The sequence below is a fragment of the Necator americanus genome, chromosome III (genome assembly GCF_031761385.1).
Source record: "Necator americanus strain Aroian chromosome III, whole genome shotgun sequence".
Lineage (NCBI taxonomy): Eukaryota > Metazoa > Nematoda > Chromadorea > Rhabditida > Ancylostomatidae > Necator > Necator americanus.
Genome location: NC_087373.1, coordinates 2,220,861 through 2,236,728, shown reverse-complemented (window position 1 = coordinate 2,236,728; position 15,868 = coordinate 2,220,861). Strand labels below are relative to the sequence as shown.

Genomic DNA, 15,868 nt, shown 5'->3' with positions numbered 1-15,868 from the left:
CCATTTGGTACGTCATCTTGCGTCGTCCACTCACCTCAAAATCTCTTTATTTAAAAGCGCAAAAAATGTTCGCATTTTCAAGCGTTACCACACGGAAATAAAACATTGATGGTGGTCACATGCGTTTGAGTTGGAAAGAAGATTCGGTCGCGATTGTGTGTTGAGGATGTTCGACTAAGAAATGTGCAACGTAAAAATTTCCTGCTTCTCGCAGTGCATTCATCTTTTTAGTGTTCTTAATATGCTAACATTTCAAGTATGCGAATTTGTTGAAAAGTTGCTAAGATCCCTTTTCTCACTTACTACACAAACTTACTATCTGAGATATTCACATATGTTCATATGTTCATTTCTTTAGGAATCACCGAAGCATTACAAAATGGGGTTTTAGTACACTACAAACATGAAAACTGCTGAGATGCTGCTGATTACAATTATGAAAATTCCGCAAAGCGAAAATTTCGAATTTAAATCTAGTACAGTATAATCGGAATTATTTGAAATGCGATTCCGTCAGCGACGAAATTGCACAAAGAAAATCTGCAGTTTTAGATGTATTGGAGATAGTCGGACAGAAGTTTACCAATTTCTGTTCCTTGTATTTTTTACATTACTTTTGCGTTCTCTTTTTCCTTTCTTGTCTTGTAATGCAATTTTGTGATTATTTTCAAAAAATTACACATGGGTAAAAAGCAGGACGTTGCTCTAATTGGGCCTACTTCTCAAAGCTGTTTGTTTAGGTGCGAAGAAGAAAAAAGTTGTTGTCCTTTATTATGAATATAGTCATCCAAACACTCTTGTTAGAATTAGTCAATCAACCCTTCCAAAAAGAAGTTGTCGTGAAGATTTCTAACGCTGACCAACTAAGGTCGATAATTAGAAATAGCCAAATTTTCGAAGATTTTCTTGCGTCTCTTAGGGACATCCATTATTGTTTATGTGCTGGCCTTCATACTTTGGTGGAAGACTTTGAAAAACGGTTGTTTCCCATGAAGAACATCATGATCCGAGTAGCTTTGGGAAAAGCCGCTTTTGTATTGAACGCGACAGGATTGGGCACATATGCTACCTATGTAACGATTTTTTGAAGTTCACTTTGTTTCCAAGTGATGGACAGACTTATGCTCAGTGATCCATCGATACTAGATTTAGTTCTAAACATCAAATTCCTGATGTGAATGAATCTTGATTCGTTAAAAGCAAGTACGGCTTTTGCAAATGCCATTCAGATCATCATCTTCTTCACGGAAACCAACAGCTTCTCACTTGGTGTTCCAACGATCAGTTTGTCAGCACATGAACTACGGTGAACTGTTCTCAGAGACGCATACAAATCTTCGAAAATTTAGCCACATCTACTTGAACATCGGCCTAGTGGGTGTGTGTATGAATTGCTAAGAACCTCTCTAAAAATCTTAACGGCCAATTTTTCAGTAGTTTTCTTTGTTCGGTCATGTCTAAAAATGTTCTCAATAACATTTTATTTCCCGAAACGTCGACAATTTCTGGTAACAATACTTGGGTGGGTAGTATAACGGTTTTTTCTTCGCATTCGAAGAAACTTCTTGCTCTTAACTTATACTTATGATAGAGAAATTTCTTTTTAAAAAATGTAGAACATATTAAGAGAGCAACAGAAGAAAGAAAAGCAATGCAAAGTATACGAAACTAAGAAATTGTTTGCCTTTTCCCTGTGCTATCTTCAGCAAATCTGAAATTATGAATTTTCTTTCTGCCGTTTACGCCTTTCTTGAACGGAATTGCTTTTCAAATAAAAATTTAGATCACGTGAACTAGATTTGCCCAGAAGAAAGTGGAGAACTGCAGCAGGAGCTCAAAGAGGAAAAAACTGCTTTTGTCCGACAAGATGCATATACATACATATGCACGTGACAGAATAATCTTGTTATTATGTAGCGTGATTAGCAGTCAGATCTATGCACTTAAATTTCACATTCAGCTGGCCACACAGGCGAAATAACGGATACCTTCTCTTGCATTTTATCGCACTGATCAGTGAGAGCTGAGGAAAATATTATATGTCTGGGTTCGTTTAGTGCTCGATGCCCTATGTAGGCGTAGATATTGCCTTCGCAGAGAAGTTTGAGGAGGATTTTATATCGGAATTGATGGAGAATTGGAATTTTTCTTCTGAATTTTGGCGATTTAAGGGAACAGGGAACTCTCTGAAATTGTTCTTAAAGTCATGTATTTTGGCTAGGAAGATGAAAAACTCATCAAGAAAAAAAAAAGCGAACTACTGCTGTTGGTGAAATAAATCAACCAAAGCAGCCCTTCACTCAGAAAAAGCTATCAGAATCTGCATGATATTGAATCTAGATGGCTTTGAGTTCACAGCACCTTTTCCTTCTCGCAATAAGCACCCAGCCAGCCGCTAAAAGCTCCAGTCTGACCGCAGGTTTTCCATTGCTGTGATACATATGATCTGCGCACAGAACATCTTGGCGATCTTTACTACTCCGACCTAAGAAGAAAGTCCAGTCCTAGAGACTCAGTAGAACACATATCGAAAGCTAAGAATGCTGCTAGCGGGATGGGATAATAGGTTAGCAGCACAGTCGGTCAGCGGAGAGCTCAGCTGGATGCGGCTTAAGGTCACTCTTTAGTCACTCTTTAGTACCTCATTTCGCACTCTATCTCACTGATCGCCAACAAACTCTTATCAAGTAGAATGATCACCAGGAAATGAGAGTTGTTCGAGAGGCACATGACGGAATTCAACTGAGATTGAAAATGAACCTTTTGCAGACGTTTTCGAAGAGCGCTTGAGCAAAAGAAGGAAGGCTTGTGAGAGAAGTGAACGCATCCACGGGTCTTCTGGTTTTTGTATTTTATCAAAACGAGATCTGTGAAATTTCAACTCGGTAGCTTAGTTCTAAACGCGAAGTCTATGCATGAAATAATGGTTTGAAATTTTGATCGTCCTCGTTAAAAAAGATTTGCTGCTCCTTAAGTCACCAACGAATTTTGGCTCGCTTGTTAGAGAAATGAGAGCGGGAAGTGAAGTTTTAGTACTACTATTGATCACTGGATACTATTGATTGTATAGCAAATCAACAAACAACAAAACGATTCATAACAACCTTAACAGAAACAAAAACAACAGAAAAAAAATTAGTTTGCTTGGAGGCCATCACCGCAGTTTTCCGATTCGCACATAACACCCAGTTTCTCCTGCCACGCATTAAGTTCATTGTCGTTCCATAGGCCGTCAGATTCCAGCTGGGATCATTGACGATAGCAAATGTTGGAAAAACAGATGCTATAACTTACATTTCCGTAATTTTCTCTTCCAGCTTCGTTGTTTGGTTCCCCTTGGTGCCAAACGTTAAACATTTGTGTCGAACCGTCTACCCATCTCCAACCAGTTTTGGCTGTTTTATCGCGACGAAATCCAATCCATGTTCTACCCTTATTGAAGCTCAGTAGATGTAATGCTGTAAGAAACTGATCTTAATTCTGGGGAAAAGAAGACATTTAAGTATTATGAACTACTTGTTTATTTTTAGCCATTTATTTGCCATTTGCTCATTTAGATTATCGTAATTGACACTGCATTCAAGTTATTAGTGCTCCTATATTTGAAATGAAATTCTTTTCGTTCATGGTGCGGTGAGCACTCGGAAACCCAACTTTTAATCTGTTATCATAATTCCATCTTTTATTCTGGGTTTTCTTCAAGAATAAATCCTTGTTTTTCACACTCCAAATAATGCTCTAATTTGTTTTCACGAGACCACTTCTTGTGTACATCCGGAGATCATGAATGTCTTGAAGTGGAACGCAGGCAAGCCGCAACGCGTCTGCTGTTGTGCGATAGGAGGGGATTCTGTTGCTTGTTTAAAAGCAGCATATCACAAAATTAATGCGATACGGAAATGACGGGAAAATCTTAGAGTTAGGTTTGTAGATTAGGGGAACAAGCGCAGCCCTGCTCAATTTTCCCGTGCAAAAAACGGCATGGGAAGCGGTTTGAGTTCCCCGAGGTACGCTAGAGCGTTCACCTTTGCACACGGTCCCTTCACCAGCCCATTCATTGGTCTTACTTGAACAAGCTGGTTAGGAGACCTCACTAATCTTCGGCCGCTGGCTCGTAGACGCGACGCTTACTTAAGGGTAGCGCATTGCAACTGATTTCGTGGAGAAGAACGTCTTCTTTCGCGCCGTTTTTTTCTCTGTGGATTAGCTTTAAACCGTTTCACTAAGTCGGTTGTTACACTGCAGTACATCGCACGCCTGAAATATTGGAGTGTGCGGCTAAGCTTGAGAGACAGCAACGATATAATGGGGCAACATGTTGATGAGAGGTGTAGCGAAGGATGATGTAGAGTGGGCCGAAGTAAGAGATCGAACATTTCCTGAGAAAGTGATTGAGTTTCTTTCTCTTGAACGAATCGGATTGGTCGGAACCATACATATATGCGTGTATCTCACATATATGTATACCATTCTGAATGTCCGGGTAAAGCCGGACTTCAGACTTTCTGTGGTGTTCGCTTCGCTCCCCTTCACTGATCAAGGAAAATTTATAGTAGTGGCATTCTCTGTAAAATTAGATTTGTACTTTTCTAACAACACTCTCTTTCTCTTTTTTTCATAAATTAAGCGAAAGATTACATAGATTTCGTTCTAGACGCATATTTGGAGAATATTTAACCATCAGCTTCAAACACTCTAATACCTTCAACACCAACATAATGTAGATACAATTTGGAAGCATTACTCGAACTATGGATGTTCGTCCCAACTTCCCCCAACAGCTATCACAGAATGATGTTTTAACATAAAATGACATAAACAACATGATCGTACTGATAAAGATAAGTTCCACATCAGATCATGTGAACTGTTGGGTACTATTTAAGCAACCCTTTGTATGGATGTTTCCGCATTCTGAAGAAGGCATGTTATCAGCTTGAGGCAAACGTGCCGAACAGCCAAACATACACATACACATACACATACACATACACATACACACACACGTGACAGACTACGCCCATTATTACATAGCGTGATCATGATCATGATATATATCAAGAAATCAGCAGTCGATAAGAAGTTCCGCTGTGGCTGCTTGGTTTGAGGTTCGAGTTTATTGCGCCAATCAATATTTTTATCATTCTGAGTTCGATGGATGCATTTTCCTGGAGGGTAGAAACACAACTTTGATCATCGATTGGCCCCTGCAAGTCGCGTTAGGCTAGTCCAATACACGTTCCAAAATCTCAACGATTTCGAAATAGAGCGCGTTGGCGCATCCCATGCGTATTGATACGCCAGATCTTTTAGATTACGGATATCCCTGGTGATCGCATATTCGTCGCCTAGTTTTGCGAATGTTTAAGTAAAACGAGGACGATAATATGCTACTAAAATTTGTTTGAAAACACGTATTGGAAAAATAGAGGTGTTTAGGACATTGTTTAGGACATAGACTCATTGCAAAAGCTCTCAAATGAAGGCTCGATAAGATCTTTTGCTAAAATTTAATAATACGGAGATCCAAATGGAAAATGTTTTCACCCTAGGATGATCCCTTTACTCGGTTTTTTTTCGTTGTGTACGTTTTCATCTAGGTTATTGTCCCAATTTTGGGTCTAGTTCTAGAAAGAACTCGAAATACAAAAAAACCTCGCTGGGTACTTCTGAAGTGTAACCCAAATATGAATGTCGCATGATTACGACTATGTGATAATTTTTTATAATTTAACCACTCTTCTTGGTCTCGGAAAAAACCCTAAAGCTTCCTTTTTTTCACCATATTGCTTTACCAGAAAAATATTCGGTTGATGAGATCAGAAAACGTTCTGATACTATGGTGGTTTTCTTCAAACCACTGCTTGCTAATTAACGTACTCTTACGTTTTCCTTCTACTTTTTCTGGTCACTGATGATTTCGGCCTTTTCTTGAAATTTTAGATTTTCCACCAAGACTATTTCAGTTTGTTTTTTTCCTTGTTTGAGGATACTTTTGGAGTGCAAAAATTGAATAAATAAATGAGTCATGAAAATAACAAAGCAGAAAACGCTGGATTTTATCAATACGAACCATTGTGTTACTAAATAATCTGTAGCGCTTACAGAGCTGTTTCTAGCAATCTTAAGCAGAGGCTCATACATGATCACGTATATGACGGCACTTAAAATATATCAGATTGCAAAACTCTTCTGGATAATAGGGAAGGTGATGGCATGAGTTCATGTGTTGTTTGTCTAATTTTCTGTTCGCATGTGGCAAAAGGAAATCGTGTGACTTCACGGTATTATATGGGTGTAGGGTACGGCGTCATAACGGAGGTTTTGAAGCTAACAGCACGACCACGCTCCGGAATTGTTTTGGATCCATTCCCAGAGCGCAAAGACGAGCCGCAAGGACGAAAGTCCCTTTATTGCGTGTGAACTCCTGTTTAAGGTTGCGATTTGAGCGCGATACCTTAGGCAGGAAGAGTAGGCACACGATTTTCTCTGTTGGGCGGGTAGGACGTATGACCAAAAAAAACCATTTTCAATCTCATTTCTCTCATCAATTTCAGAAGTGCGAAATTTCGACTTCCCTTGATTCTTGGCATAGAGATTGCAACTTGTCGATAGTCAAATTAAAGCAACAGCCAAGATTGCCAAGACGCTGTCATGAAAATGTTTCTTTCTGCATAGCTATCAAAATTCTATCGTACGTACCCGAAATTATAGCTCGCAGAACTTTAGAAGCTTTTTGGATAAATGCAAAAAGTCCAAAAATGAATAGAAAGGAAGAGTGCTTAGCCGTGACCAACGAGCTGGCTCTGCATCAGGACCTTTGCGGGTTTTGATCTATGTGGTCATATGCGGGTCGCATCCTAGTTAGTATTAGCGAAGCGATTGCACCACGCGGATATCCGCTAACATCGCGGCAACGCGGCTACTGAGGTAGGCACAACGATTTAGGCTTTTTTGGTTTTTGTTTCCGGATGATATCCTAGGGGACGATGACTTGTTAAGGATGAGGCATTTGAGAGGATATATTGCAAATGTTCTTACTTTCCTGACTCTGACGGAGGCGACAACGCCAAAACCGTAGCCGTTAGCCGTTTTGTTAACACTCTTGGCTGTTGCTTTAATTTGACTATCGACATGTTCAATTTCATCCTTTCAGGGTCTGAAGAAGGCGACTTCGAAACTTTAGCCAGTAATATAGGATTGCAACAATTAAGCTTTCAGCTTAATTTATAACACATGCTTACTAATATAAGAGTTTATAATTCTTAGAATTCATAACCTGTATGGTTTCTCTTCAACAGCAATTAGGCGAAGGCTGAGCTGCAAAATAAGCTAACCTTTCATGAATTCGTGTTCTTCTATAGAGTTAGCTACCGCGAGATGACCACCAATACTTTCACAAAACTTTTTTGCATTTTCCCAATTGGCTGTTTCGCGGAAAATCTGAAACTTCATTCAGTATCAAAAGTAGTTCAGAACTCTCGACAGCTTGCGAAATAACAATCAGGCGATAGAGTGTGCTTTGATCGTACTCTGTTGCAGATGGCTGCTGCTGTAGCTGTCATGCGAATAACCGTTTATTGACTTTCCATTATCTCAGTTCTCAGTTCAATACACCCAGCCTATAGAAGATTCAGTCAGTAGCCACGAAAATATAGCTATTTTACAGAAAAATATAAATTTGTTTGAGCTCCCTGGATCTGTCATCATGTCTGTTGGAACCTCCAAAAATGATAATAAACGATTAAAACTTCATTTTGAAGCTTCTACTCCTTACTCCATATAAGAGTAGAGCCGAAGCGGAGTTCTGAAACATTCTCTAGCCCTTCACTCCTAACTATTAACTGTTCTACTACAAAAAAAAAACTTTCTTTACTTTTGATAATTCTTGCTTCTAAAGGCTCTATCAACGCGTTCCAACTATGAGAGTGATAAACCTCGGATCCACCCTAAAGTCTGAGTTATCACAGCTCTAGTAAAAAAAAATTTCAAAAAAGCTAATCTATTCTACTATAAAAAAAAACTCTCTTTAGTTTTGATAATTCACATTATCTTGTGTGAAGTGGATCTGGCGCCACGTAGAGAGATTAGGACATAAAAGCTCATCTGCAGTGAAGGTGATGTGAAGGAGGAACGGTGAACTTAAACGATGATTCAGCGCGTTTTAGTTGTGAAGGTCAGACTCAGACACACCCCCAACTCTGTGTACATGTTATCATAACCATAGTATAAGAGAGTTTTAAAAAGTAATTTGTAACTTAAAAATTACTTTGTAACAGTGGCGAGTCTTCATAAATACGTGCCATCCAGTGCATGACTGATACCTATTTTTGTCGAACCCTTCAACGTAAGTCTAACCAGCCAGAAATAGAACAAAGCAAACGATTGACCTAGAACGCAATAACTACAATTTCTCAACTAAAATAAGTGTAGCAGTTAACACAGTAGTGCTTATTGAATCCGTTCACTGTTTTGTTAGATAAGACCTCAACTATTTTAGAGACCTACCAAAACTTTCGAAAGAAGCATTTTTTCTTTCTCGTTCGTCTTCGGAAATCTCCGAGAAGGAAGAGTGATAAGTAACTGAATGCTAGTCGTATGCAGGGTGCAACAGCCGCAACACGGAGATATATATTTCATCAAAGCACTTATCATTCTTTTTAATTGATTTCCTTGAGCTGTAGCCAAGATTGGTATTGATCGTCTTTATTAAACAACGGCTAACGTTTCGGCGTTATCGCCTTCGTCAGAGCCTGGAAAGTTCAAAGCCATTAGTGATTTATCTCCTCAAGCGCCTCATCACCCTACTGAAAGCATCCAAACGGTAGGCAAACTCAAACAGCAACACATTGTCCAGTCCTATACACGCTAATCAAAACTCACAAGCTCCCTGAAAATGGCCTCACTTCGAACGATCCACGTGACTTTAAAGTGAGATCTATCATTAGTGGTATCGGGGGCCCCACGGATAGAATTTCCTGGCTGCTCAACATAATCCTAAATCAGCTGCTCAAATATGTCCCTGCCCACCTCAGCAGTTTTAGCAACTTCCTAAAACTTCTCCGCAGTACCTCGTTTGAGCGTGAATGTGTAGTAGAGACCTTTGACGTTACGTCACTCTATACGAACGTTTCAAACGATGTAGCCATGCAGGCTGTTCACGAACTGCTCACGCAGCGCCAGGCTTCATTGAACATGTATGGATTAAGCATTAGGCAGATCATGACATTGATAGACGAATGCCTGAATTGCTCTATTTTCCGATGGTCGGGACAGTACTACCGACAACTTAGAGGCCTAGCTATGGGACAAAGGCTGGCACCCACTCTCGCCATTGTTTTAATGGCCAAGACCGAAAAGCCTATAATAGACCGCAAACCACTACTGTACTATCGTTACATAGATTATTGCTGCGTCGTCTGCTCAACACAAGCAGAACTAGACACGTGCTTCAATCTTCTCAATCAGCAGTGTCCGCACATTAAGTTCACAAAGGAGAGACTGATAGACAGTTGGTTAGCTCTCTTGAATGTGCATATTTACTTGCGGAATGGGATATATAAGACTAAGTGGTACCGGAAACCCAGCAGCAAAAACATCTTGATCCACTACCTTTCAGCGCATCCCAGCAAAATGAAAAAATCTGTTATAGGTAACATGTACAGAACGGCGGCAAGAGTCTCGTCGAGTAGCCAGGAAACAACATGGTCTGAAAATCTGGCCCATAAAGTAGCAATATCCAATGGGTACCCAGCTGGAAATGGTGCTACCCGACCAGCACGACATCCCTCTCGAAGATCCAACGTAGTAGATAGCCCAGAAACGATCCCTTTCTGTTTACCTTGTATATCTGATGACATGAGCAGAGCGGTACGGGGTTGTCTAAGAAAAGCGGGTCTACAGAATGACGTGAGGGTTGTGGAAATACCTCCGGCAAACCTCAAGGGTCAGCTGGTACGTGCGTATGATCGACTCTGCACAACTCCCAGCTGCGTGGTTTGCCCGTATGGCAGAGAGGGTGATTGCATGATATCAGGAGTAGTGTATCGTATCACATGCAAGTTGTGCGGTGACGATCATGTAGGGGAAACGGGACGTCCACTGTGTATGAGGGTCAAGGAGCATCTAGATGGACTCGAAAAATCTAAAACACCGTAGAATATGTCATCCAAAATCCCAAATGGAGGTAGAAGTTCGTATATTATCCAACGAGTCCGAGATCACAGCACGCAGAACGCTAGAGGCCTTTTGGATAACCGCCAAAAGTCCAAAAATGAACAAGAAGGATGAGTGCATTGCTGTCACAAACGAGTTATCCCTATATCAAGACCTATGCGGGTTTTGATTTACGGGCGGGCCGTGAGGTCCCTATATAAAAACTCTTGTGACTCGTAGTTGTGGTACGTGGTGGTCTGCTGCGTTAACAAGTCTAGCTAATGAGGTAAGTACTAGCCAATGTGTTGCTGTTTGAGTTTGCCTACCGTTTGGATGCTTTCAGTAGGGTGATGAGGCGCTTGAGGAGATAAATCGCTAATGGCTTTGAACTTTCCAGGCTCTGACGAAGGTGATAACGCCGAAACGTTAGCCGTTGTTTAATAAAGGCGATCAATACCAATCTTGTCTACAGCTCAAGGAAATCAATTAAAAACTTCGTTTCAACATGCCGAGATTCAAAGACAGTCGAGCATGGGCAATACTTATCATTCTGTTTTATGACTTATCGTGCTAAAAGTGTGAATTGATGCTTTCTGGTGGTGCTAAACTGGTGCTCGCCCAGCTCTCCTTAAATAGTGACTTGTGCAATGCCTACTTTTCAAAAAAAAAAAAAAAAAAGAAATTTGCTGACAACACTGAGGTCTGTGCGCTGATGTAGAAGAATAATAATGTTCGGAATGGATAACCTTTCTAGGATACGCTAAACTCATTGATAGCTCTTTAAGGCTTACAATCGAGTAACCTCTTGTACCACCACATACGATTCCAAATTCTCAGAGATCACCCTATCGACACTGTTCTAGTCATGTGATGGAGCTCAATCGCGCTCTTATTGAAGTATACTTGATCTTCACCTAGAACGCAAGTGAACGAAAACGGGTCAAATGAGAAAGTCATTTGACCATTTGAGAAGTTCTCGAAAAAGCGATAGTTTCTCGTGTGACAAGTCACCACTGGAATTGCCTTGCTGACTCAGTCGGGGCCTGAGCATTAGTCTTAGACGATATATGACATGGAGGACTAAGCTACTAAGAGAAAAAGGGAAGGTGAAGCTGGTGGTACTAACGCTTTGTCTCCATCGAACTCTCCAAAGAAGACCACTGCAAGTGACTAGCTAAAATGTATTAGGTAGGGTCTTCAACAAAACCAAAACGGGCCTAAGATATGGCTTCTCCCCAATCTGCATCTGGCTGATAAGAACGGCCTTTGCGCTACATGGACGTTTTTTGCGCTCTAAATGCATTCTTTAGCTCCGGCTGAGTCTCCTCTCTCCGTACTACACTTTACCCGTTTAACAGTGCGTTTTTGGTAGGCATTCACCATCCGAGAGGAAGCGCATAAATACTAAAGAAGTTCAAAAGTTTATGGCTCTCTAATATAAAATATATTCTCTGCTTCTAATCCTACTTTTCTGGAACCTTTCACGGCCGTATCACATCAATGAAGATTTTGGGGATGTTCATATTAGAAAAAAAGTATTCGATTGTTATAACTCGCTCTAGTTGCTGTGTTTCACTGAGTAAGAAAGTATTTGGCATTTTCAGACAAGAGGAGTCATTATCATCTTTATTAGCAGATGTCACTCAGCGAACATTCATTGAGCCCAAGAAGAATCTCCATGTAGGTGTATGATATGAGGAAAGGACGTTATCCCTATGTATCGGTAGTTATTTGTCCCTAGCGCACGTCTAACGAGCAACATACATCAGGGTCAGCGTAGAACCACCGACTTAGTTGTCGGTACTGATTACTACCTAAGAAATATGAATATGAAGTCTGATAAAGACGACGAAGTAATCCCAGAAATGCTGAAATCTCTTCGAATTCTGCTTAAAGCTGAAATCCGAATGGATAACTCACGGTTCGCTATCATCATTCATGTTGAAAAGAAGTCGGTCACAGAACCCAGAAATTACTTAGGCATTTCGCTGCAGACTGTACACGCTTTTAGATCGGCTAATTAAACATTGCGAAAGAAAAAACCACCCGCGATGAAAAAGCAGGCTTTCGCCCTAGTCGATCGACGGCTGATCAGGTGTTCATTGCCAGGAGATTGATCAAAATGTGGCGGCGGTATTTGAAGTAGTTAGCTTCGAAGCCGCTTTCGATTCTCCTCATCAAGACTGTATTCTCAACGTGCTTCGCGCCGATTTAGTTCCAGGGATATTTTGCGATTAGTAAACAATAGGAATTACAAAACAACTGCTGCAGTTCGAACAGCAACAAGATTTACTTCACTGTTCAAAGCGGAAGCAGGAGTGAGACAAGTGGCCACGGCGGGACCCTTTCTATCCAACTTTGCCATCGATGACATAATGCGAAGAACATTTGAGCAGTGTTCCGCAGATGTAATTTTTGCAGCGTCTGCACGCCCCTTGGTCGACCTCGAGTAGGCCTATGATGTAGAAATATTCGCTTCCAGGAGCGCGAAGATGCAACATTTTGTGAATCCTGTATCGAAATTAGTTGCATCCTATGGACTGCAACCCCGCCCTAAAAAAAGCAGTTGTGGGACTCTTCGGGAATTGGGATGAACGGACAACGTAATGAACTTGTCGATGAGATCTGCTATTTGGGTTGTATACTGAAAACTGTGACAGTTATGAGAGAGACAAAAGTGTGTGTGTCTTTCGTTAATCAATGCGCTTGGGATGCGCCATCACGTTCACTTCAATTAAGAATCGTTTACAGTTTACGAACGTGTAACTGACCTATACAACGACTTGCTTGGTCTGGCGTCAGGCTTGGTCAGCAGATTAGGATTAGGGCGGATTCGAAGCTCCGATCGATTGTGCAGACAGCAAACCTGTTACCGACTGCGCTACACCGCCTTATGTTGGAAGGGCGCTAGTAAAAAAAAAGCGTTTACTGCCTCAGCTGGCCTCGAGTGTCTTACACGTGCGCTATGCGCTACCAGTTAATAGTTTAATTACCCATGTTTGAGCTTTCATCAGATGAAATCTGAGGCTACTTAACTGCTTGGATGAAAACACGATCTTCCTGAAGTTCATCCCCTGTAACCGTCGCGTTTTATGGATGATACAGGTGCTTCCACCCTCGATACAAAAAATATAAGGAGTAAATTCATCAAAGAGAAATTCACTATGAAAAAAAGAAAACATGTTTAATGATCTGAGATGACTGCGCGAGCAGAGAGGCTCATAGAGGGAGATGGTGGGGAACTAACCTACGCAATTAAGCTAAATGAGATCGCTGACGCCGTAGATATTATTTCGAAGATTTCGGATCCTATCAGGTGTCGTACGCTGACAATAGACGCCACTTGTTACTTGGTGGGAGGAGAGGACGTAGTCTATCCTTAGACTATCAAACTAAGAATTTGCACTGCGGAACTTACGAAACGGAGACTGTTCGTGACGTTTGGTGGATGCACTCAGAAAACATATACACACATGTATATGACAAACAAAGAACAGAACTACATTGTGTGAAGCAGCTGCATCACATCCGTCGACTTGAGTTCCTTCCCTTGTAGTGGGATCATCTGGTACCCCTTAGCTGCACTGGCTAGATGAGAGAGATATTGAACGAAAATGCGTAAAAGTCTATTTGGGATTCAGCTCTGTGATCAAACAGCCACATCGGCGGCGAAGCCCCATGATCTATGGATTGGAGAAGTGGAAAGCGCCGCCAACGATGATAGAGAAGCTTGTCTGCATGGAAGGTGAGGCGCTCAGACGGAAGCTTGAATACTTACTAATGGTGTGCCATAACGAAGAACTTTGCTTAGAAATGGATGTGGCGTGCTGGCGAATGTCGCGAGTGAAATATCAACATAGTACTCCATCTTCTGAAATAGGAAAAAATAAAACCGGTGCCAGGCTGCTAGCTTTCTAGTGCGACAAGCCGACCGAGGACAACACCCCCGTTGCGTCATACTGCTAATGTCTACTATGTTTTCTTCAGAAGCTAGGGCGTACCCCAGAAGCGACACGCATTGTCCTCGCCCGGGCATTGTGGCAAATATGCGAGGGCTACCGGCTAGAGGACGGAGCCGGCCAAAGAAGTTAATCCTCCATCGCCAGCAACATCCAGTGCTCTTGGCAACACTTAACGTTGGGACGCTTACTGGAAGAAGTCGTGAACTGGCAGACAGTCTCAGAAAACGCTGTGTTGACATATGTTGTGTACAGGAGACTCGCTGGAAAGACTCCAAGTCAAGGGAATTAGGCCATGGCTAAGCTCATCTACCACGGTACATCAAATCGCAATGGCGTTGGTATCGTATTTAATGAGTCGTTTAGAAATAGCGTCACAGCTGTGGATCGACTATTGGATCGCTTGATGACTGTAAAAGTAGATACAGGAGAAGTGGAATCGCGAGTTGTATCTGCTTATGCGCCACAGATGGGCTGATAGATGCGCGTTTATGTACGGCTGATGCAATGGATAGAACCAAATGGAAGACAAGAAGCAGAAAGGCGGACCCTGCAACAACGCTAGGAAGAAGAAGAAGAAGACTCCACCTTCTGAATTAGCCACAGAAAACTCTCTTCGCCTTCTAGGTCTCCTTATAATGATCACACAGGGTTATCCAAGTTGCCACGGGTGCTTATAGATTTAAACTGAAGAAGCGTACGTGGACGTAGAAGGAAGTTCTGGACGAAGATAGTGAATAAGATCTGAGGAGACAGCATTCACAGGCAGCTCCGTTGAGACGTAGCGTTTCGCAGATTATGGAATGGCGGCATATGGATGAATTCTGCAAGCTCTAGCTGAAGAGTGGGACAGAACATTTGCCGGCGATTTAAAGGCATCACCCCACGAACCTGGGGTAGCGCAGATTTCAGGTGGATTATGCCTATACGGAGTCGTAGATTATGGAGAGAAGAGTGATTCCGTCAATTTCATCCTAATTTCCGCGAAAAACGAGCCGGAAGATACGGCTTCCAGCGTTTCGTCGCGCTATTTTCTACAGCGTGTTCGATAACAGTGCGGGTGATATAGCTCGTACGTTCCCAGTGCCTACATTCGAACGCCTGATTGTGTTTGGTTGAAGGAGCCACCACGTGCAGGTAGCAATCAGGCTCGTATACGTGCCCCCAAGTACTACATAATAATAGAAATAATTGAATTGCTGGAAAGGAAACTAATTTGGACGTCGCTAAAACAATTTACTCATTATACAAGTGTCTATGTACTATAACTACGCATATATATTTTTTCTTTTTACATGTCTGCATACTCATGTATACGCATCTAGAAAATTTCATCGTAAATATCTATCAGTATACATGGGTGTATTTGTTGAATATGGAGTCTAACTCGTACAAACATGTGCGAGTAGGAATAGCACATGTTTGAACAAGTTATCTCTTTGCAAAGCATTCTCAATTTATTTTCCTGTCTGTTTCTTTGAAAGCGAGAAGCGAACATTGGATCAGGGTGTGAAAAACACTTGCATCACGAACACCGTTTCCTATACTTGCTGTACAGCTACTCACACTTATTGAGGTTTTTACGGAAATATTACCAAAACGTCAACATGCTGTTGTATGTATGCTACAGCGCAGTCGTACCTTGAAGTAAACATCCGACCACAACTGCGTGATGCCGCGTTAAAATAAGTGACGTTGCAGAGTCCGAGCGTGATAACGTAATATCATAAATATCTATCAATACACATGGTTAT

The 15,868-nt window shown here is 41.5% G+C and overlaps 4 protein-coding genes across 5 annotated transcripts; 3 read left to right on the top strand and 1 right to left on the bottom strand.

Moving 5' to 3' along the window:
* Window positions 1–3,135: 3,135 nt before the first annotated feature.
* RB195_008376 (uncharacterized protein) lies at window positions 3,136–7,565 on the bottom strand (the record flags this gene model as incomplete). The annotated part of the gene is made up of 4 exons (XM_064194833.1): window positions 3,136–3,243; window positions 3,295–3,458; window positions 7,338–7,443; window positions 7,533–7,565. 4 exons carry the CDS (start codon window positions 7,563–7,565, stop codon window positions 3,136–3,138), a joined length of 411 nt encoding a protein of 136 aa, XP_064045978.1.
* A 1,582-nt stretch (window positions 7,566–9,147) lies between these two features.
* RB195_008375 (uncharacterized protein) lies at window positions 9,148–10,158 on the top strand (the record flags this gene model as incomplete). 2 transcript variants are annotated; one of them, XM_064194831.1, is made up of 1 exon in its annotated part: window positions 9,148–10,158. In XM_064194831.1, one exon carries the CDS (start codon window positions 9,148–9,150, stop codon window positions 10,156–10,158), a length of 1,011 nt encoding a protein of 336 aa, XP_064045976.1. The 2 variants fall into 2 exon arrangements, with proteins under 2 accessions (XP_064045976.1, XP_064045977.1); XM_064194832.1 differs by having other exon boundaries at window positions 9,223–10,158.
* Window positions 10,159–11,978: 1,820 nt separating this feature from the next.
* Window positions 11,979–14,417, top strand: RB195_008374 (uncharacterized protein; the record flags this gene model as incomplete). Its single annotated transcript, XM_064194830.1, has 3 exons — window positions 11,979–12,106; window positions 13,797–13,900; window positions 14,143–14,417. 3 exons carry the CDS (start codon window positions 11,979–11,981, stop codon window positions 14,415–14,417), a joined length of 507 nt encoding a protein of 168 aa, XP_064045975.1.
* RB195_008373 (uncharacterized protein) lies at window positions 13,770–14,592 on the top strand (the record flags this gene model as incomplete). Its single annotated transcript, XM_064194829.1, has 2 exons — window positions 13,770–13,900; window positions 14,481–14,592. The coding sequence occupies 2 exons, from the start codon at window positions 13,770–13,772 to the stop codon at window positions 14,590–14,592; spliced, it is 243 nt and encodes an 80-aa protein (XP_064045974.1).
* Between the last annotated feature and the right edge of the window lie 1,276 nt (window positions 14,593–15,868).